The sequence below is a fragment of the Daphnia magna genome, linkage group LG6 (genome assembly GCF_020631705.1).
Source record: "Daphnia magna isolate NIES linkage group LG6, ASM2063170v1.1, whole genome shotgun sequence".
NCBI classification, from domain to species: Eukaryota; Metazoa; Arthropoda; class Branchiopoda; order Diplostraca; family Daphniidae; genus Daphnia; species Daphnia magna.
In genome coordinates this window covers 1,481,364-1,503,853 of record NC_059187.1, presented here as the reverse complement: position 1 = coordinate 1,503,853, position 22,490 = coordinate 1,481,364, and the positions used below count along the sequence as shown (strand labels likewise).

General features: G+C 42.5%; 1 protein-coding gene across 2 annotated transcripts; it reads right to left on the bottom strand.

Moving 5' to 3' along the window:
* Positions 1-461: 461 nt before the first annotated feature.
* LOC116925661 (Down syndrome cell adhesion molecule-like protein Dscam2) lies at positions 462-22,405 on the bottom strand. 2 transcript variants are annotated; one of them, XM_045175004.1, is made up of 24 exons: positions 22,214-22,405; positions 15,971-16,092; positions 15,732-15,902; positions 14,296-14,382; positions 11,782-12,088; positions 11,323-11,384; positions 11,111-11,191; positions 10,702-10,884; positions 10,014-10,338; positions 7,255-7,474; positions 6,213-6,679; positions 5,809-6,127; positions 5,580-5,736; positions 5,236-5,517; positions 5,052-5,171; positions 4,817-4,981; positions 4,432-4,731; positions 4,003-4,367; positions 3,326-3,935; positions 3,109-3,248; positions 2,876-3,029; positions 1,869-2,795; positions 1,441-1,809; positions 462-1,366 (listed from the first exon to the last, which is right to left on the bottom strand). In XM_045175004.1, exons 4-24 carry the CDS (start codon positions 14,324-14,326, stop codon positions 849-851), a joined length of 6,102 nt encoding a protein of 2,033 aa, XP_045030939.1. In that variant the 5' UTR covers positions 14,327-14,382; positions 15,732-15,902; positions 15,971-16,092; positions 22,214-22,405; the 3' UTR covers positions 462-848. The 2 variants fall into 2 exon arrangements, with proteins under 2 accessions (XP_045030939.1, XP_045030938.1); XM_045175003.1 differs by having other exon boundaries at positions 15,993-16,092.
* Positions 22,406-22,490: the final 85 nt, after the last annotated feature.

Genomic DNA, 22,490 nt, shown 5'->3' with positions numbered 1-22,490 from the left:
ACATCACGTCGTCTATTTCTTTTTACGTCAAATTCGGTCGCGCTCTTTTGTGTCTACCTTGTGATGTTCCACGCTTTCACTCTGTTCAATCCCCCTCTTTTTTATTTTCCGTGACGGAATTCGGATGGAAAATTCAGAAACGGTGGAAAAATCATGTTCGATCGGCTACTTTTTTATGGCTCACTGGTGTTTGAATTCTGTGACAACGCGCAATAGCAGATGGATTTGTCTTGTAAAATTTATAGACCTTGTTTAGTGTCACGTAACATCGTAAGGGAATTCTTTTTGTATACTGCCTACGGTATAACCATCTCGTGTTTCTTTAGAGAGACATGAGCTAAAAAGTGAAATCAAGACTGTTTGAAAAAAAAAATACAAACGTGGGCGGAAGACATCCAAAAAAAAAGCAATCCAATAAATTGCCATAAAATGAGGAAAAAAATCGACAAGAAACGATACAATAAAACACAAGAGATCATAGAGTGTATGTCTGCCGCTATATAAATCCCAATCCGGAATTGAAAAGGGGAGAAAATTGGTTTAGGGAAACAAAACAAGAAATACGAGAATCAAAAGAATGAAATCCCTTCCCACCACCACTACCATCTTTTCCGGATTGAAAATCCTCTTTAAAAAAAAACAAAAAAAACAGGAGCTGTAACAACAAGGAAGTAGAATTGCGGTGGGATGGGGAAGAAGAAAATCAGTATATTCAATAATTCACAACGATGCGCCCACTGGAAGCTTCCGTCTCTGTTTTATCCATAAAAGATTCTTCCTATTCGGATGCTGCATCTCAACGTGTGTGTGTGTGGGGGGGGGGGGAATGATTTCCTTGTAAATGCTTATCACGGATTGTAACTCCACGATCCATCTGGTCGTCTTGCAACGTGCGTGGAATGATTCGAACTCATCCGTTGTTGTTTCCTCACTGCCCTGCCTACACTGTTCCTCCCAGACAAGACAGGCGGATGATGGATATGTTGAATTGATGAGTTCTTCTTGCTAGTAATCGTAGATGTGTAGGTGGATTCGCCGTAAAGCGAGTCCGCAGTTGATAAGGTGGAAGGTTCGCAAGACGGCCGATAGGGTGGCACAGGTGATCGATTGAGGTGACGGTAGACGTGTGCTGGATGGGGTGGAGGTTGTTGCATCAACGACATGCAAGGCAATGTCGGATGATGGCCGTATAAAACTCCATTGACATCCGCTTCGATGCTATTGGGCGAATGACTGTCGTCCGGAAGTCCACTGGACGCAGCGGACGGTGCGGACATGAGCGAACGACACGTGTCCATCCCATTGATAGGCTTCAACGTGAACGTGGCGTACGGCGTGATATCACCATCATCATCGTCATCCTCGTCTAATTAAAAAAAAAAAAAGAAAATTATCTTTAATGAGAGCGGGAAAAAGTTTGAAATTTGAAATTGCAAATACCGAAATCAATTTGTTTGCGTAGAGAATAACTACTACCGTTCATGCCATTCGACCTGGGCAGTGAACGGCCGTGCTGCTGGAACAGCTGGTTCGGATTGTCATCCATCGCTTGGTTGTCCAGCTGCTCGGCGACCGTTCGCAGCGAGTATTCGCTCTTGGCGGATAAACCGGCAGCTGCTACCGCAGATGCCGCGTTGGCTTGATATTCTTTCCTCTTGTGGATGACGTAAGTGATGGCAGCCAACGAGAAGAGCAACATAATCCCTGATATCGACATGGATGCGATGACAATCAATGATTCGTAACTGATCGATTGTCCGACAGGTGTCGTCATTGGTACAACATCGAAAGCCGATCCATTGTGTTCCACTATGTTTAAAACACACTTCGTAAAATTGAAAGATTTAAAAGTAAATTGTAATTTAAACCTTTTCTTCCTGAGATACGACGGACGTTGTACGAGACGGAGTGGATTCCGGAATCGCTAGTGGCAGTTAATCTCAATTGATATGTTTCATCATCGACAAAGTCGCTCACTTTGAGCATGGGCTGCTCGTCCGGATTGAGATTGGAAGCCAAAGTGTTCCAGTTTCCGGAAGAATGATCCATTTGGCCTGATTGAACGGGTCCTCGCTTTTCAACTTGAAATGAACTGATTCGACATCCACCTGTTGGCCAGTGATCCAAATGAATGAAAAGCGTTGCTGGCATTGCGGCTGAGAAACCAAACAAACTGGACGATTCCGGCCAACTCGCTGGTCCTGATCCACGAGTCATGGCTCTTAACAAAGGACTTTTCTGTCCTAAACCGATTTGATTCCTAGCCTGGACTTGCAGTTCGTATTGAGTGCCGCACAGAAGACCATCTAGAATTGTGCCATCTTCATTTCCATCCACTGATTTCTCCTGGACAGCCGATCCGACAAGAGCCGGACGATAGGACACCACATACTCCAACACGGCTAACAAGGTGCTCAACTTGCTGCCGCTGCTGGACGGTTTGTTCCACCACAGACGGATAGATGAGGTCGACGTTGGTGTAACAGACAATTGCGGAATTTCCGGAGGGCGGAGCAAGTGCACCGTGAAGACGACGGCATCACGTCCGTGTTGGTTGCGAGCCGTGCAGGCGTAATCGCCTTCGACGTGCCGGTCCACTTCCAACAGCTGGAGCGCGCCATCTTTATCCCAGCGGTAGTTCAAGTGCGGATTACTACTGAGAGGTTGGCCAGCAAATGTCCAGGTTTTCTCCACTGGATTCGTTCCTGTCGCCGGACAGGAAAGGATTACATTTTCTGCTCGCTGCTGTTCATCAATCCAAATCGTCCTGGAAAATTCCAATATCTTTGCGCCACCTACATACCAGTGGAAGAAGAAAAGTTTATTTGTTCCAGGATTTTTAACGGAAAAATGAAAATTTTTTGTTGTTCTTTACTTTTGGCCATTGGTGTGACGGTAAGAGTTCGCGACGGACGACCTTCTCCAGCTCGTCCTTTGACTGTGATACTGACTTCGTACAGCCGGTTTTCTACCAGCTGATTAACTTGATGTTCCAGTGCGTTGTCCGTTTCGTGTTGCATAAACCTTTTCTGTGTTAACCAATAAAAAACCGAGAATAAAATGACTTGATTTTTTGTTTTTAATTTTGCCGTAAATCCTTTGACCGACCGTTTCCTGGGTGACGGTATCTTTCAACTGGATCACATAATACATTATCCGGCCGCCAGGAGGTGTTGGACGGCGCCAAGTCACCACGATGGACGAACTGGACACACTAGAAGCTTTGACTTCTTGTACGGCACCCGGAACTAGAAAACCACCAACATTCAAGCAACGAATTCAAGCAAAAAAAAGTAAAATTAAACAACCGAAATATTTTTCTTACCGGATTCATCCGTTTGGCAGACGACTGGAACACTCGGAGGTCCATTACCAGCTCGATTGATTGCAGATATCTGGATACTGTAATTGTGATACGCTTGCAATCCATACAGAACGGAATCGAGAAGACTCGGTCCGACCCTCTTCGATTCCGGGCGGACAAAAGACGAAAGCTCATCGGCTAGAGCTAATCTATGATGATTGCCAACGACACTGTTGCTGGACAAGACTTTGTAAAATATCCGGAAGCCCTGCAAATGTCCGTTATGATGAGCCGCGATCGGGTGAGTCCAAGTCAACTGGATGGCGTCAGCCGATAACGTGACGCAATGTAAGTTGATTGGAGGTGAAGTAGGCGGGGCTTCGGGTGTAGTTAGAGCTACGGGAGGCTCGGATTCCGGGCCGGCACCCATCCGATTCAAAGCTCGAACAGTGACAGCGTAAACCGTCGCTGGAACAAGATTTTCTATCGTCACCTGGATGCGCCGAACAGGTTTAGAATCCGGGGAAAGATGAGCGACACTCCGCTGGATTATTTGGCCGTTTCCGCTCGTCTCCACACAAGTGACAGTGAACGTCACCAAACGACCGTTCCAAGTCTCTTCGTTGGGAGGCTGGAACGTTCAAATTAGTCGATTGCAAGAGGAAATGGACATCACAGTTCTTAAAATGAATTCTCACCAGCCAAGAGACGAGTGCCGAACGAGAAGATTTCGCTTCTGCCTGGACGTGTCGTACAGGTCCAGCAGGTACTTCTTCGTGAGTTTGAAACTGAACAGGAGCAGAAGGTGGACCTATTCCAGCTGAGTTGATTGCACTCACTTGCACCTCGTAAACAGTAAATGCATGAAGATGAGGCAGTGTGACGAGGCTTCGCCCTCTCGCTTCGATGGTTTGATTGAATGTCCAGCCCGTAGTGCCTGGTCTGGTCAGCTGGACGCGATATTCCAGCAACGGATCAACCTCCTCATCGTCCAGCCATTGCAGTTCAGCGGATCGGCTCTGGATGGAAGTCAACTGAAGTTGTCCAGGAGCTTTTGGAAGTTCTTTGTTTAAAAGCAAACAATTAATGAACAATTTTCTTTTGCAGCGCTCTAAATAGTTAATTACCCTGGACAATCAGGCGAATATCAGATGCATCGCTTCCGTAAAGATTGGCCGCCTGACAAACGTAGACACCACCGTCGTCTGCTTCGATTCGGCTAATGTTCAAATCGAGGAAGTCACGACCGTCCAATGTCGAACTGGACAATTGGAAACGTTCCATTTGTTGTTGGGGTTCAATCAGCTGATCGAATCGCTTCCAGTGGATGGTCATCGGCGGATCACCCGAGCCTTCGCAACGGAGCAAAGCTTCTGATCCGGTAGGGAAAATGGCGCCACTCGTGTGAATCCTCACCTTCGCAGCCGCTGGATGGGGACGGAATAAAACAAAAAAACACGAAGATTATTGAACTACTCTGCGGAATTGAAAATTTTAGAATCTTGTGTGTACCATTGACGCTGATTCGAACAGTTTTAGACAAGGCACTTGCGATATTGTTGCCGGCTCGGCACTGGAACAGCCCTTCGTCGCTTTTGCTCATCCTGGAGAAACGGAGTGATCCGTCAGGCAGTAGACTGACCTTGCTGGACGAATGGACAGCGATGTTGTTTTCACCTTTGATAGATTTTTAAATGCTCGTGAAATTGAAACGAGCGAAGAAAGTGTTCCAGGATAAGCTTTTTACCGTCCATACGGAACCAGCGGACGCTAGGCGGGGGCATTCCATGCACCTGGCACGGGATGCTGGCCGGGTAGTTTTCCAGCAAGGCTGCGTCTTGTGGTTCTACGATCCATTTCGGTGGAACTGGAACAAAATAAAGTCATTCGCAAAATTTCTTTTTTCGGATAAAAAAAAAATGAAGACGGACCTTGAACGAGTAACACGGCGCTGTGACTGGCCGCTTTGGCCAAATTACGGGCCGTGCAAGTGTAGACACCACTGTGTTCGCCTCTTAGTTTCTTGAAAATGAGTAAACTGTGGAATTCGCCCGTTTGCATTTCAACATTTAAATTGGCAGCGATGGGCCGGCCGTCTCTCGTCCAGCTGACTTTGATAGGCAGATCACCAGACGAGATGGAACACGTCACCTGAGTACGACCGCCATCTTGCACTTGCATTGGGAAACCAAACGGTTCGATAACCGGAGGTCCTGGAACATGAAACCGAATTAATCATTCAGACGGCCCGGATCTCACAGTAATTTGATCTTACGAATAACTTCGACGTAAAGTGCCTTTTTGGCTATCGACGACCCAGATCCTTTGACTGCGCACGTGTATTCTCCTCCATCAACAGCTGGTTCCATAGCAGAAATCCTCAACGTTCCATTGGCAAACATTTTGTACTTGTTGTCCGTCTCCTTGATCAACTGCGAGCGAATCGTCAGTTAAAAGCAAAAATCAAATTGCCCTACAAGTTGAATAAAGATAAACCAACTTACTTGACCTGCTCTTAGCCACGTGACGGATTGAACTGGATAACCAGCAAACGGGCAGTCGAGATTATAATCCTGGCCAGCCACAGCTGTTTTGTTGCCTGCCCATCGAATAACGGGGATACCGTAAACATTCAACCGGGCGCAGTGTTGTTCCTGCCCGTTCAATTGAAACGTATCCAAATAATCCAACTGTCCAGCTCCCATCGCCGGATGAAGAACGGAGCAACAATACAATCCGCCATCTTCCACTTCGGATGAACTGATATTCAAATAACTCCGGATGATGGCGCTGTTGTCCAGCAAATGCGACGATGTCGACACCCTGGAACAAAAACGAACCAACCCCCCCCCCCAAAAGAAAGGGTAAAATGATAGGAAACATACGAATGACGGAAGCATTTCCTCACCGGCCGGAAGTATATGGAATAGTCAACGAATCGACAGTCCAAGCGATAGATGGCGGACTAGGGCTACCGTGGCTCGAGACGGAACAATGAAGAAAAGCTGGACGACCCGGATAGACCATTTGTTCATTAAAGACATCCGTCAGTCTGGAGGGAGCCGAATCGCGCACAATTAGTTCAGCGCTGGCCTGTACGTGCTGGTAACTTCCGGACAGGGCCTGAGACACGACCGACTGCTGCTGGAACTGGCCGGTGGTATCCACGCGGACAAAGCACTGATACATCCCGGAATCTGTGACGGCTGCACGATTAATCCGCAAGACATTCAACTGAGGCATGTAAAAACGTCCAGCATCCACCGGAATGTCGATTCCGTTTCGCGTCCACCGGATGGACGGTGTCATCAATTGCGGAGATAACAAGCCGGACACGTTACACGTCAGCTCGGCTGGCTGATTGACACCCACCACCTTCACAAAAATTGGGAGATAAAATGAATGAATTCAACAAAGTTGATGAGGACGTCTTAGTCCAGCATAGGGGCGTGTCCACTTCAGAATAAAAAGAGACACACTCGGCCCGGAATAGCGGAAGAAGAAGAAAGAAAAAAGAAATAAAATACTTGGACAGCGTTCTCTGTTGTGTTCTTCAATTAATTGGGAGAAGCTCTACACACACAGAGTGGGATGGAAGAAGAGGAGAAGAAGATCCGGAGGAGTCTTTTTTTTTATATATATATTTTATTATTTATTTAACACGGCGGGACGCTGCTGGATCGATTCCAGCTGTTGGGTGTCTCGCAATTAAACAAGGAAAAGCGCTTCTTTCTCAAGGAGAGTCGAAAAAAAGGAAGGGAAGAAATTTGGAAAGGGGTGCCGAGGGATCATTGGCGAAAAGTGGAGGGCTCAATAGTTTCTACGTGACCAATCGGAAATTGCGCACATGCGGAACGATCAAAGCAAAAGAGTCGGACGCGTACGAGAGAGTCAGATGTCTGAATAATAACGAGAGACCAAATCAAAAGAATGCACGTCACTCAACTTACTTGACGTTGAGGTTCAAGTCGAGCGCGCAATGGACCGTGAACATCCAGCCGGAATTCCACTTCCATCTGTCCCTGGCTATTGGTGGCCTGGCATCGGTAACGTCCAGCGTCATCACCGTTCGGTTGTCCGATGCGGAACCAGTCGCCCCCAGTCGATATCCGCCTGCCGTCCGTCACTAAAGCGACGGCTGCTCCATTGGCCGGATTCACTTTAAACCACCTAACAAAATGAAAATGAAAATTCAAACGGTGTACGTGTGTACACCCTGGAAGATTTTTTTTTTCTTCTTCCAACAAAGCGGAGTAAATTGCTCTATTGAGTGAAGTGCGTACAAAGAAGAATTTCATTATTATTTTTTTCTTTTCCTACTCGCTACGTCAGAATTGAAGTGGATGCTGGATTGCGTGCAACTCACAGACGGAATTCACTCACCCACACAGAGAGAGCTGGCCTTATTATTATTATTATATATACAGAATAAGAAATAAGGGAACGAGAGAGGAAGAATAGGCGGGGAGTTATATCGATCTTAGTTCTCTCGGCTGCCGGAGTTTAAAAAACAAATTTTATTTTTCATTTTTTATTTTGCTGCTGTTTCATCAAAGGCTGCGTGGCATTAAACTGCCGCTCGTGAATAATGCGCGATGAATTATACAGAGTCGCGATGACAGAAAGAACGCTGTCGCGACGAAGAAGAATTGGCAAAACACAATTGGTAGACTTTGAAAATAAAAGGAAATCCAATAAAGCTTTTGGAAATGGAATAAAAGAGGCAAACCAATTGATGAGATACAACTCAACTAAGGAGGGACTTTGGCGGATTCCAATCACGACATTTTCTTGCCCCCCCTTTCTCTACGCCAGGCCCTCCGAACAACAATCTTAGCCAATCGTTCTTATTCTACCATTCAATTTTTGTTTCTTCTTGGTCCAGTTATCTCTGTCCAAGAGACAAGAAGAAAAATAAAAAAAAGAAGAAATCCGCTTTTGTCCCGCCCGATCGTACGAAAAAAAAACGGGGGTAGCATGTGGAAGATCAGACGTAAATTTGTGATCCATCTGCGGTCGTCTTTTGTGTGTGTTTGCGCTATACCCAGATTGTGTTTGTACGCAATAATATCTGTACAATTTGAGATGAAAAGGCTAAGAATAAAATAGTGCCGTTCACCATGACAACGGACGATTTTGTCGTTCTTCGCGGCGGCATCCGCTTTTGTGCGTTTCAATCGATGGATCATTTGCACACGAACGTTATCAAAGTCGCTACCGCAACTGCAATTGACGTGGCGTATTGACTAAAGTCTCTCTCTCTTTCTCGCCGTGTGTGTTTGTGAAATGGATATATGGGGTACACGCACGGATGCAAGTAGAATCCCCCCCCCCACACGTCTCTTCCGAAACGCGATGATGTTGCCATAGCAACCATGACGTGCCTTCAGACCAATTTTCGTTTTTCTTTCACGCCAGTTGGCCGTAAAAATAAGGAAAATGCAAACGCCAAAAGAAACAAAACAAAACTGTTTCACGTTAGTCAATTACGGATCGTCTAACAAGGAAATTCTTCGTGTGCAGCTGTACCATTTAAAGTTTTGGCCGGCAATCATACAAGACGTTTTTAACGCCCTAGAGGCAGTTGAGTTGAACGAAAATTGGTTTTCTCCTCCCGTTGACGTGTCAAAGACTTTTCTTTTCTTTTTAAACAATGAAGAAAAAAAGGGGGGGAAGGGGGACTTGAGAGCCACAGAAGAGAAAACAATAAGAAACTTGAACAAAAGAGAGCCGGAAGAAGTAAAAAAAAAGGCATCCAGCGTAATACTAATTTGGGGGGTCTCTTCAATTCCATTCTTCCGAAAAAAAAAAAGCTGTTGCTCCTTTTATTCCAGCACGCGGAACATGTTACGTACTCCAATTTAATAAGATTCTTATGCGCATGTTATTTTCTTTTCTTCAAAGTTGTTTCTGTTCCCCCTCCCTCCCTTTAAAAAAAAAAAAGTTAAGTTTCAGATAGTTCCTCCACCCAAAAGACTCTTCCGCACGTCTCGTTTGTTAACACCCAAGTTGCTCTGTGTACAGAAGAATTTCGTCTTTATTGTTGCGGAGGGAACGGGGAAAAAAATGCGCAAGTCAACGGAACGAAAATTCGAAATGGATATTTATGTTCCTAGAAAGGAGGGATACCAGGAAAGAAAAAAAAAGGAAGTTGTTGTTGGTGGGTGTCTGTGCTTGCGCTGTCATTATGTACGAGTTTTGAATCGTTTCCGGTCCGTCACCTCCGGCCGGACTCTTGGAACTTGCAATGGATACTGGAGGGCGGACACGTTTTGGCTTCTATTTGATATGTAGGCGAACATAAAGAAAAAGGAACGACTGTGTATGATCAAAATCAATCGAATGGAGCGTCAACGACTCGTACATGGATGACCCCCCTCTTTGACTCTCCCCTTTCTCCCGCTTCCTCCGCGTATGGATATGGACTAAGCGGATCGATATATACTATATCCTTTTGCTGATTCCATTTGGCCCGTTTCACTGTAGCCACGCTCTTCCAAGCTCGACTGACTAATCAAAAGGGCACACGCTAGCACCTCCTCTTATCTCTTTGATCGCACAAAGAATTCAATTCTTTGGATGCTCGTTTTCTTTCCCCCTCTCTGTACGGGCTGATAGATCGGGATGATTAAGAAAATACAATAAATAAACTTAAGAAGAAGGAAGGAACGGGAAAAAAAAAAGAAGAACCGTGACTAGATTCAACTACCTGATTTTAGCGGGCGGATAAGCGGAGACCGTGCACGTCATGTAGATGTCATCGTGCGCCAGCCGGACGTGCTTGATCCTCAGCGACGTTGACGGATGTTGGAGTGCGGGCACAAAGGGGACGAGTTGAGGAGCCAACGGCGATTGTTGATGAGTCGACGACGGGTGATGAGTAAAGATGATTTTAGCTGGCGGACTGGAATAAGTCTGTCTTTGCTGGCCATTTAAACGATGCCGGGCAAAGCAACGGTAGGACAGCTGCGTGTCCTCCAACGACACGTCAGCCACGTGCAGATGGCCACCAATCAGCGCGTACTTGGCACCGGCTGCACTCGTCCAACGTACGTCACAATCGAGTTAAACCGTCACCATTATTGAAGAGCAAACAAAATAAGAGGATTTAAGCTGCAGTTGTCATGGTAACAGCCTCACAGTTTCACATTTTAAATGCACGCAACCCTGTTTTTCTCCAAACAAAACAAGATCTACAGTGCTCAATATCCCCCCGATATGGAGAAAAATAAAACTTTCCAGGTAAGATATCAGAAAATGGCCAACTCTTTGTTGAAAAAAAAAACTATTGCTGGAAGGGATCAAGGAGATTCGTTACTGGAATGATGAGCCAAAAAGGTTTGTAGAGAAGAAAATGCTCTTATTTATTTATTTATTAATTTTTTTTAAATACTCACGTTGGGGTATGGCGTGGGAATCGACCAGGTGTTGGTTGTTTGGGCCGGAGCTCACCGTCCAATGCGTCACCTGGACAGCCCACGCCTGTTCTACTGGCACCATCACTAGGCAGGGCAAGACGGCCGTGTTGCCCGGCAGCGTGTAAGCATCACTAGCGTACACCTGCAACGCTCCAATTACCACTAGTCCGTGCGTTAAAAAATGGAGATGAGAAAATACAGAATTAACATCTCGAGTGATATTCAAATTCAAACATTCATGTCGGACGTCTTTTATGCTGTTTGAAATTGTATGTGACATTTTTTTTTAATGATTTAGTAGTCTTCAAATTTTTCTTATTTTGCAAATGTAAAATTAGCATTTTTATTTGGTTAAAATGACGAGAGGAAAACAAAAATGTAATTATACCTGAGCGGATTATGACGGGCGGACTTAGAAGAGCTCCGGTGGCCGTGCTGGCAAGACACCTGTACTCTGCCGAATGAACATCTGCGGCAATTGGACATAAATTATGAAACCAAAATCTACATAACTCAAAAAAAAAACTGAGAAATGTCAACTGTTTCATCCCACCCACACCCAAACAGAAAATAAAAAAACGGAGCCGGGTTATAAATTACCTGATCGGTATGCATCGTCGCGGTAAGCCGGGAATTGTAAAGTTCCGTTACTCAGAACGTGCCTGAAACAGACCCCAAAAAGATCGAGAACAAAAGACAATCGTATATACAGTACGTATAGAAAGAATAAAAGATGAAGTATTTTCAATCTTTTACACACACACACACACACACACATGGGGCATTTTAAAAGTAAAACGTGCAAGAAAAAGAAAAGTTAAAAAATAAATAAAAGAATCGATCAAAGTGTGTCTACAACATCATTGAACGATGATCGAATTTCCCTTTTGTTTTTTTATTCACGTCTTCTCTTCCGTCTTTTGTGCGTGTGTGTGTGTGTGATGATCAAACAGGGGGGGAAAGACACCAGACCCTCTGCTGGTATATCCAGTCGAACGAGACGGAATAATAAAATATCAAAATAAAAAGAGAAAAGGCGGACGGAGTATATCGCATTACCTGATGCCCGGAATGGAGACGACGGGCTGTCGATTGGCGTCGAGCCAAGTTAACGATAGCCCGTCTGTCGTGGCGCTGTCACCATTATCAGCAACTAGTCCGCCTCCATTGGCCAGCTGCTGATGGATAGGCCTATTATTGGCCGTCGGCTGCTGTAGCGGTGCGCGTCGTCTGCTCGTTACGTCGTCCACTGTCCAGTCGCAATCGACGCTCACCGACGAAGAGTTGCTGAATTCGACGATCCGAATTCCGGCAATGCCAATGTTATCCGACCTTTGCCATCCGCACGAGCTGCTAAACAGCAACGCTACATCATATCGCACCCGGGAGGAGTAGAAAATCAATAAAGTCAACAATCAACTTGAATTCCAACAACAACAACAACAACAAAAAATGCGAGAAAATAATCATAATAATAAAAAAAAGGGACGCTCGGTTCACCGCCTCCGTTTCGTGATTGCATCTCTACGTAATTTCGTTAAAACCGCCACGACGTCAAACTTTCAATGCGCTACGTGTACGTGTAAAAAGAAGAAATGCGTTTGTCAATAGGAAATATCGATCGTCTTGATTAGAGACTGACAACCAATACGAGCAGAAAAACGCCAGTTTTTTTTGTTTGTGCGCCCATGTTTTTGTTGTTGTGCAGCCACTGCGGCCCCAACGTTCATTTGTTAAGTGCTGCGCGTGTAAAGTCGCATACATTGCAAACACCCGCAAGGGGCGGGCTGCAGCTCATTAAGAGGAACTCTTGCGTCTCCGTTTTGAGATGCAACTTTTCAAGTGAAACTGCTACGTTTTTTTTTTTTAGGGCCGGCATTCTTTTCTTTTGACCAAACTAGTCCATTAAAGACGAGGTATTAACATAAAGATCGATGTCGCCGCCTATGATATTGCTGCGCAGGGTCACACACACACAAAAAGAAAAGAAAATATTTCCAGGGAGAAAATGTCATTTCAAATTTCTATGGAGATAAAAAAAAAAAGCGGTTTGGATATGCCGGCGATTGACTCGCAAAAAAAAAAAAATGGTGGAGGGAAGAGACGAATCGATCCACCCGAAATGATTGGATCCTGTCAATATTGCCTTTTTTTCGCTTGCCAGCCTCTTTTCAACCAAACGACGATAAAAAAGAGGGAAAGGCTGCACAAATAGGGCACGGCTTCCCTCTTTTAAAAAAAAGAATCTTTGAGATTTCCCCCCCTTTTTTTTTGTTGGTACTATGATGCCCAGGACGCTTTCTATAGTGATCTGACCACTGAACTGTGTATGAAGGGGAGACCTTTCGCTGGAATCGCTTTTCTACTTTCATACCAAAAAGGACATTTCTTTTTTTTTTCGTTCCATGATCATTTGACACTTCGGAGACATCACCTTGCGAAGAATGTCAAGTAGCATTTTCAGTGTATTGTTAAGATGATTGAATTCCAGTTCAAATTGAATTTCTAATTGACGGCTGAATGTGTGTCGTAGACGACGCAACTCGGAAACTTGATACGACCCGCCTTTTTTTCATTTTCGAAGCCATCCGTGTAGACACTTGATCCGGCGTTCAAACGGGATATCATCGAGAGAGAGAGACGTGCAGCTCACAACCGGCCAATCAGACACGTCGTGATCGGTTAAGCCGATAGAATTGACACGCATAACGTTGTCACCTCTTGTTTGATTTTTGATTTTATTTTTTTTCTTCAAATGGCACGCCCTCTTTTGTCGCCTATCTTGTTTTTCTTACTTCAGCCGCCTTTCGTTTTGTTGTAGTACGTGCACAGTTGCACTTGAACTTGGACTGGAATGAATTAATCACGAAAAGACGGAGGAGTGAAACCTTACTAAAACATAGCCTTGCACAATGGCGTAGGTGTTTTCGCATCCGCCAAACCGAGGTTTCAAATAATTACGCGCCTTTTTTCTTCTCGCATCAAAGAATAAAAAGTCAATTTCGTGTTTTGATTCTTCCCAGTTTGAACACATCGATCGGCGACTTGGGCTTTGCGCGGGAGGTGAAATGCCAACAGCTGTCGCGCAGCAAACAAACGAAAAACAAAGAAGACGCAGCTTCCCACATAACCCCCCCCCCCCCAAAAAAAATTGCGCTGCGCGACGATCTGATTGAATAATAATGCGGGCGGTGGCGAACGCTTCACCGGATATGCAATCTGTGACGCCCCATTTTTTTTTTTGCTTTCCCCTGTAAGAAAGGCAAGGACTGAAGAAAGATCAAAAGGCCTCAAAGCAATATGTTAGCAACTATTGAACGGAATAAAAAAAAAATAACCGGAGATGACAACCCATCCCTGCCCTTCTTTTTTTGGTTTGTTTCACTTGCGTGATGAACGTTCTTTTTTTTTTTTTCATTATTATTATTATTTTTTTCCCCTTGGCAATCTAGTTCTTATCTCATTAGTATGTCAGCAAGACAGACACACACACACACACACAAAAAAGGGACCTTTCTTTTTACATATTATGTACATAGTCTTTTGTTTTGAGTATTTTTGTAATCAACTTACCAGCAATGGCGAAGATGACGGCGCATAACATGCCGGAGGGCTGGCTTTAAAAAAAAAAAATGCGAATTCAATTGTGTAACGTCCTTTCTGTGAAACAAAAACAAAAAAAACAAGATAATTAAGTGTAACAGACGTGATAATTACATCAGCGAATCAATAGAAACAGCACGAGCAGTTTTTTTTGTTTTCCCTCTATTTTTGGGTGGAAAGCGGGGAAAGGGATCTGCGTTGATTGGATAGTTGATTGATTGATTAAACGGATGGGCAAGGAAGGGTGAGAAGACGGACGAGAAAGTTATGCTGCCCCGCCTGGATTATTGTGAACAGACAGTTTGGCTATCCCTCTGCAAGGCCCCAAAAAAAAAAGAAGAAGAAAATAAAGCGGAAGTAATATCCTGACGCTCCAACGCCTCCTGACGACCGGAACCCACTCTCTCACGTCCAGGACAGGCCAGTGAACGAAAAAAAAAAAAAAAAATTTTTAAAAGAAAAAAAAAAACAAAAACAAATTGATGCAAGAATGGCAAAAGAAAAAAAGACGGCCCCTTTCGTCATAAAGTCGGAATTGAGTTTTATGCATTCGCGGAAGGGCAAGCAAAAAGCTTAATCCCAAAGTCTATAAAGAGCCTTCTGGTCTATTTCCTTCTTTTATAATCGTGCCGAAATGAACGTCCGAGTTGTGTGTGTCGACGGTACACACACTCGTCTCCATAAAAGGCGAGTTTTTAGTTACGTTTCCAACAGTCGAAACAGAAAAAAAAAAAGATCTTAAAGCTTGTAAGCTGTCAATCAATCAATCAATCAACGAGTACGTGGTGGGCAAGCAGCCAAAGAGTCCATTCCCAGTCTTTAAGGCCTGCGCCTACCAACAAACGTATAGAAATGCAAGTCCCATTTGATCCAATCAACGACTGCGTCCAGGGTCTCACAGCCCTGCTTTTATTACATACTTTGGTCCTTAATATTCTACAGTTATTTATACCTAAACACTCTGAGCTCCATTTCTCTACAGACGTCATTTCTTTTTGTTTTACCCTTTAAAAAAATATAATAAAAATACATTATGTGACACGTGCGATGGTAAAGAATAACAAAGGTTTTAAATTGATTCAATTTTGAACAAAAAAAAATATATATATTAATTAAATTAAACATGCAACGCTGTAAATGTCTAGAAAGATCCTGGCTAAAAACAAAACGGAAAAACTTGGGTTATTCAATGAATGATGCCCATCCAACATTGAAAAGGGAAGCAGCTAACGGGGCTAATATAATCAACTCAAAACTATCAGCTGCAACTTTAGTTTACTATTTATGAATCTAAACTTAAAACTTCGTGGACGCAAACTTGGTTAATATGCTTGGCGGGGGATGCGTCACACACATAATCAATCAGCTGTTTCAATTTCAAATGATGGAAGGTCTTACTTTTTTACCTGGATAATCTGACGTTCATTCGCCAAAAATAAATAAAAATCACACACAGTGACACTGTCGTTGATGTGCACGTCCTTCTCCGCCGCGATCCCGCCGACTACTGAACGATCCATGTGCACACCGTATCCTTTTTTTTTGTTCCCTTCCGGTAGAGACATGCGGATGAAGAGCTGAGGGATGAAAGAAATCCAAGATTATTATTGTTTTCTTTCTTCTTACATCTTTTTGATATAGTCACCTTGTTAGTTCAATGATATTACCTGCATTCCTTTTTAGATTTTGGGATCTCATAGCCACGAAATATCCGAGCAACTTCGAATCATTGTCCATTTTTGCCTACCTCCACGATGGAACGCCATTCTAAGAATGAAAATAACGGGACCACCAGGGTCTAATTAAACGTATTGATCCAGGTAATAGGCATTAAAAAAACAAGAGGGGATATTATACTAATACAATAACAATTAAAAAAAAAACAGGGGGTCCCCCGATCCTATACGGAGGGCACTTGAAATACAGCGCCGCAAAACTTCCAGGCATCTAAAAAAAAAAATCGTGTTAAAAAAAAGGGGCGATCGATATCCTGGACTTGTAATACTCTACAGTTTATTTGTGCGTACTGAAAATAATGCAGGTCGTGTTAACTTGGGTGATGTCACGCCCGTGTCACAACGGTGAGAATGGTGAAAGAAAAAGGGACAAGAAATCCTCTTTTTTTGTGCCGATCAATTTCAAAAAAAAAAAAAGATTATGAATAATTCATTATTTAAAGGCCAGGATTATTTCAAAATATTGTTGTTGTTTTTTTAAAATGCAAATAGATCAGACACAAAACATTTTGATGGACAAGATTCTAATATCGAAGCCATTCTCTTTCCCCTCTGCGAATCCCCAATGATATCCGGATTTGAAAAGGAACATGTCGTCCTTTTGAAAAAAAAAAAATAAATAAATAATAAAAAATATTTATTTCTTTGCCCACACTTCGGCACACCCTACGCAGATTAATGGAGCCTGACGTGCTCTATAACAATCCTAAATCCATATGTTATGTGCGTGCGTAAAGAGAGAGGCGGGGAGTTTTGATACATAAAGAAGAGATGATTATCCAATAACTCTTCACCGCACAACGGCCCGCAATGTCTCCGGGAAAATGAAAATGATTTCTGGAGTTGCGCCATCCGCTACCGCAGTGAATTCAAAGGTAAATTTAAGCGAGTGAAACATTAAAAAAAAAAAAGAGTTTAAAGAGGGAAAATGTTTGGTGTTTCGCTAGTCGGCCATTGCCAGGAACAAGTTTAACATCTTTTGAAAATGTACAGTTGATAAGATGCAAATGAGGAAGACAAGAGAATAAAGGGATTTTCTTTTTAAATAAAAAGAAATGAATATGGTAACCAGGTAACATTTTTAAGAAAAAAAAAAAAGGCTGAAATTGAATGACACAGTTGTAGCAAAATTGGTTTTGTGTTGCTGAATATTCGATGCGCACGCACGCACGCAAGGAAAAGAATATTTAAGAAAAAAGGGAAAAAGAACGAAATGATTATCTACTACGGAAATAAAAGACTTGGAGCTGGGCTGTTATACTGCGTAGATAATGATGTATGTAATAGTAGTGGGTTACCGAACAAGTCCCTCTGCATCGCACACCCTATTTGCGTAGACAGCGATTGGCTAAAGGCCTCAAGGAAAATGTATTCAAATTTAATACGAATCCAGTTTAGAAACCCCTTTAACTGCAAAATAAAGGCACCGCAGACTTTCTTCAACATGTTTAACAATAACGAGATTGATTTCGCTTTTTGGTCTGGGTTGGTTGTCATAATCGCGGCAAGATTAGCATATTTGCTTTTATATTGAAACCCAATCTGACGGACTGGACTGCCATTTTTTGTTGTTGTGTGCACTCATTCGCTACATCACAAGGCCCATGACAATTGGAGAAATGAAGAAAAGATTGCCTTCTTTTGTCCATGTGCACAGTAAAGCTTATAGCGTCTGATGTACGAGAGCGAGTCGAAATGAGAAACAGATCTACAATACAGACAAGAAAGAAAACAAGGCATTGAGGATTTCGCTGACATGGGTAGCCCCATTTCTCAAATAAAGCAAAAACAAACAAAGGGAACAACGAAAGAAGAAAAATTGTCATTATTTTTGCAAATCTGATTTGATTGATGTACTACATTTTTTTTCCTTTCTATTAGTTCTAATAGGAGTCGTATCATATCTCGACCCACAGCCTGAGGGGGGACAAAAATGAGCGCTGTACGGACGTGATTCAATCAATCATTCAAAAATGCGCGCGCCAAATTCGAACGCAATCATCTCCGCAAAACCAAACTTTTCAACTAAATGATTCTTAAACAATGTACCGACTTGGTTAATACATTGCTCTTCTTATCGAATTAAAAAAAACAAGACAAAAACAAAAGAATTTGATCGAATATACAGCGTAGACAAAGGACACACCCCTATCCCCCCCGGAAGAGGCGATAAAAAGAAAACAACAAAAGATGTACACACGCACAAAACTGTAGGCGAGTAAACAAAAGTTTTTACGACACGAGGAGGGGGGCAAAATGGTCAGCACCGGGACAAGAAGGAGGATCAATCACGTGACCGCAGTATCTCCTGGCACGAATCAGAGAGATAAGGACGAGAAGGAGGTCAGGCGGAAAGGACGACACTATTTCTTTGACAATTTTTTTCCCCGTAAAAAGAAAGGCCACACAGATGGAAAAAAAAAAAAAAAAATCTTGAAAAGAGAAAGGAACAACTTTTAGCTCTATTATATATATATATATATATAAAGATTGGATTTATCGTCGAGTAATTGCTGGAGCAGCTCGCACATCAACTTTGTATCCCCCTTTTTTTTTGTTTGGCTTTCGTCTGGATTGGACAACAAAAACAAAACTGGATAAGCGATTTCTTTTGAAGTCCAGCGTCACGTCCAATCATCTTTATGCAATAAGAAGAGACAGCCCAAATAAAAACAAGTTGCTCGAACTACGCGATTACATCGTGGCAAAATCATTTCTGCATTTATCGCATCCGCCTTGGGATACGCGCAACGACAACGAAAATCAATTGCAGAAAAATGCTGGGACGTGCGGAATTTCGATTGAATATTTCGTTAGTTATGGAGCTCGAGTCCAACAGACGTCATTGATCTTTGTAAAGATACATCGGCCAGGAATTTGCATCGCTGAACATTAGCATATGGCGAGACGCGAGTGCGCCAATACACGTCACGGTAGACGGCGACATACACTCATGTGCAATGTTGACATCAAACGATGCGATAAAGGTTTTCGCTGTGTTTGTACGTCTCTCCTAACTATAGATTTTGCATACCTAACTAGACGTGGGCTGTATAACGCTTGGTTGCAAAAATGGCCAAGAGATGTCTCTACTTACAGGGCGCGAAATTCAAAAAAATACTATTTCTTTTATGTTTAAGCTCGACCAGAAACTCACGGTTAAGGAAGTGAGGGTGTTCCACGACAAAATGGCTTGTAAATTTTAAAAAGTGAAATTATATTTTATTAAACACGTCATTTAAGAAATAATTAACAAATTAATTTGCGCAAGCAATTAGCAGTTGAAATAACGGCATTTGACAAATCCGCAAACAGCGCCCTCAAGTCGAGTTCGGAAATCAATGTCTTTGGTATTCTTCATGTAACAGACGCCATTGTTCCACGTAAAATGGATACAATTCGGATTGGCCACGCACACGCTTCCGCATTGCCTTAGGGTGGTTGTCTCATTGTCCATATCATTGCCATAAAAATCGCAATTAAGCCAATATTTAACTTGGCCGTCGATGCTAGTGTACATTACGTCCTCGTCACGCAGCTGATTGACCGGGACGCAACCAACTCCCGCCATCAACACGAAAAAAACAAACCAGCATCGACCTATTTCCGTCTCCATCGCTTTAAATGTTAAATCTAATTAGAAACGTAACGACTAATTTGTGTGTGTCTAAAATGTTTAAACCGTAAAATTAAAGTTACTTGGGTATATCGATGTGATACGAAGGAGAAGCAAATGAAGCCGAAGATAAACGAAGATAGTTCAGCCAAGACTGTGCCCTTTTAAATATATTACATAAAGAGTCGTACGACTGTTAAAAGGAGGTCATGTTTATATTCTAGAATTTTCAACGCAGAAATTTAGATCACTCGGTCAGAATTGTACGACATGTTTTTTCACCCAGATACAAGAATGGCAATCTGACAAATTTTAAAGAAATTACCATAATTGATTTATTAAAAGAAAAGAAAAACGAGTTGAATTGCTCGTCGAATGTCAAATTACATTGCTCAAAAACCCTCAAACAAGTTTACGAGTTAGGTTTAGTAGCAATAAGTTGTCAAACATGTTGTTCTGTTATAGTTCAAATGAAAATGAATAAAAAAATAAAACTGGTTTTTCAATTGTCTCTGATTTACACAAACAATGACCAAATTTAAAGAATATTACTGTGAATTCAAACACGTCGCTTTCCTGAACGAAATGACAAGGTTTTGTTCTTTAAAAAAAATAATTTATCTGGGACAAAATTAAGAATCTACACTCGAACGAATTCGAAAGAGAACCGTGAGATAGTATGGGCGGCTGCTGATCACGCACTGTCCAAAAAAAACAAAAGATTTTCAAGGGCACAATCTTAATGATCAAAATCATTACTGCAAAATCACGTGATTTGTGTTCTCATATTCAGGAAGTGCCAAATGTCAGTTCTAGTTTCGGATTGTTGGAAAAAAGAGTTGTTCAATCATCACGCAAGGGCATTTCCAAATCAACGTTCATTGCCAAACGTTTAACGATTTGACAAGTGCGCACTATTTCCTGAATCAGCCCAATATAAAAGCAAAGCCATTTCTCGACTGTCGTTTAGACCCAGTCCTAACGACATCAAAGTAACATTTCAATTCAAATTTTTTTAAATAAAAAAGACCGGCCAATAGAAATGGTTGAATGGACAACGTTAATAACCACCGCTGAATCGGGAGAAAATTGTTACGCTGTTCTTCCTACGAAAGAAGGACAATCAAAGCTACTGGAACGAGTGGAAACTCAATCAACTGGAGAACAATCAGCCGTGGCAAAGTTAAGTGACGACGTCGAGTCTGACACAGACACAGAGTTCGAAGTGAGTGCGGACGGATACGAGGCCGGGACGGAATCCGAAACGGATTCGGACTCGGAATCCAATGGTAGTCAACCCAAAAGAAGACGAATGCAACGTTCAGCCGGATTACTGGAGCGGATATGGTACTCAATGACGGGCTACGTGATGACGAAAAACCTGTCATCGGAATTGGATGCAAAATCGGAAGAGGAGATTGGGAGAGAGGAAAACTAACCTCCAATTTTTGAACAACGAATGGAATGTATCCCTATGCAGAACATTTATTTATATGGGCACAGGTTGATTTTAAAACATTACGCAGTGGTTGGATTGAAATTGATTAAGTAGTCCAAAGTCCCTAGTTCATTTGTTCCAGCTGTTCCAACTAACCTTCAATTTGTGATAAAACAAAAGAACTTTGCTTGATTCTACACGGTCACAAAAAATTAACAAATTCAATCCAAATTTGGGTGCTCTTATTCGAGGAAAAAGACTTTCTTTCTATGGCAAAAAGATAAGTGGAAATTCAACCAGTTCAAATTTTCCCCATTGAAGTGATCGTGCTGAATTCCATACGTCACCTTGTAAATATAATTCTGTCATGACATGCAAGCATTTCCCGAGACAACAAGATAAAAATCGACTTGGCCTCCATTTTCTCTTTCCCAAACTAACATTAATAATTCGCCCAAAAGGAAAAAAAAACAAAAAAAAAAACAAACAAACAAAAAAACAAAAAAAAACTTCAACAACAAATTTCTTGTTTTCGTTAGTCACGTGACCTCTCAACAGACTCGCGTGAGCTTAAACATGCTAACCTCATCGTTGGCCCTATTTTTTAACTCACGACACTACCATTGCTTTCCTCATACAAAATCAAAAGCTTCGCACAACAAGATTATGTCGATACGCAGAAAAACGTAACCTTGATTATTGCTTCAGACCCGTCCCCCTTCCATCAGATCCCCCACCCATCGCATCGATTCAAATTTCCTAGACTGAAATAAAGCCACAAAAATAATTCTTAACTATGCAATTTTCTTTTTAGAAAGTATATGAATTTTCAGTACGAAGTTCTCGTAAACGGGACCAACTGTAAACAGTTGGTTACAAGGCGTAGAACTGGGCAAAGCAAACCTCGTGGATTCGCCCACTAGACGGTAACTCGTGGTAGAAACTGAAGTTTATGATCGAATTTTGTTAGTGTGAGACAAAATAAGCAATAAATCTACAAGTTTCCACTGTGGTAAACATGAACTAACTTTCCCTATGACACTATCAGTACAAATAAATAATGGGTCTTATTGTTCGTGGTGTGTTAACTTTGCCTACCTTTTTGGGATGTGTCCTTCACGAACAGTTAGTCAACTTCAAAATGGATGAAGGCGCATGTCCTCGAAAGATGTTGGTGCGAACGTAGAATACCTCCATAGACCATGTCGGAGAAAAAATGGAGCTGTAATATTAAAGGGTTTTGAGACAGTTTTCTTCGAAATGTGCTTCGTGGGAACCGCCATATTTGTCGCCTCATCTCACCCTTGTACGACACATTATTTAGCAATTCGAACTTTCTTGCCACAATTTTGGCTTCTGGGCTACTCGATTCCCG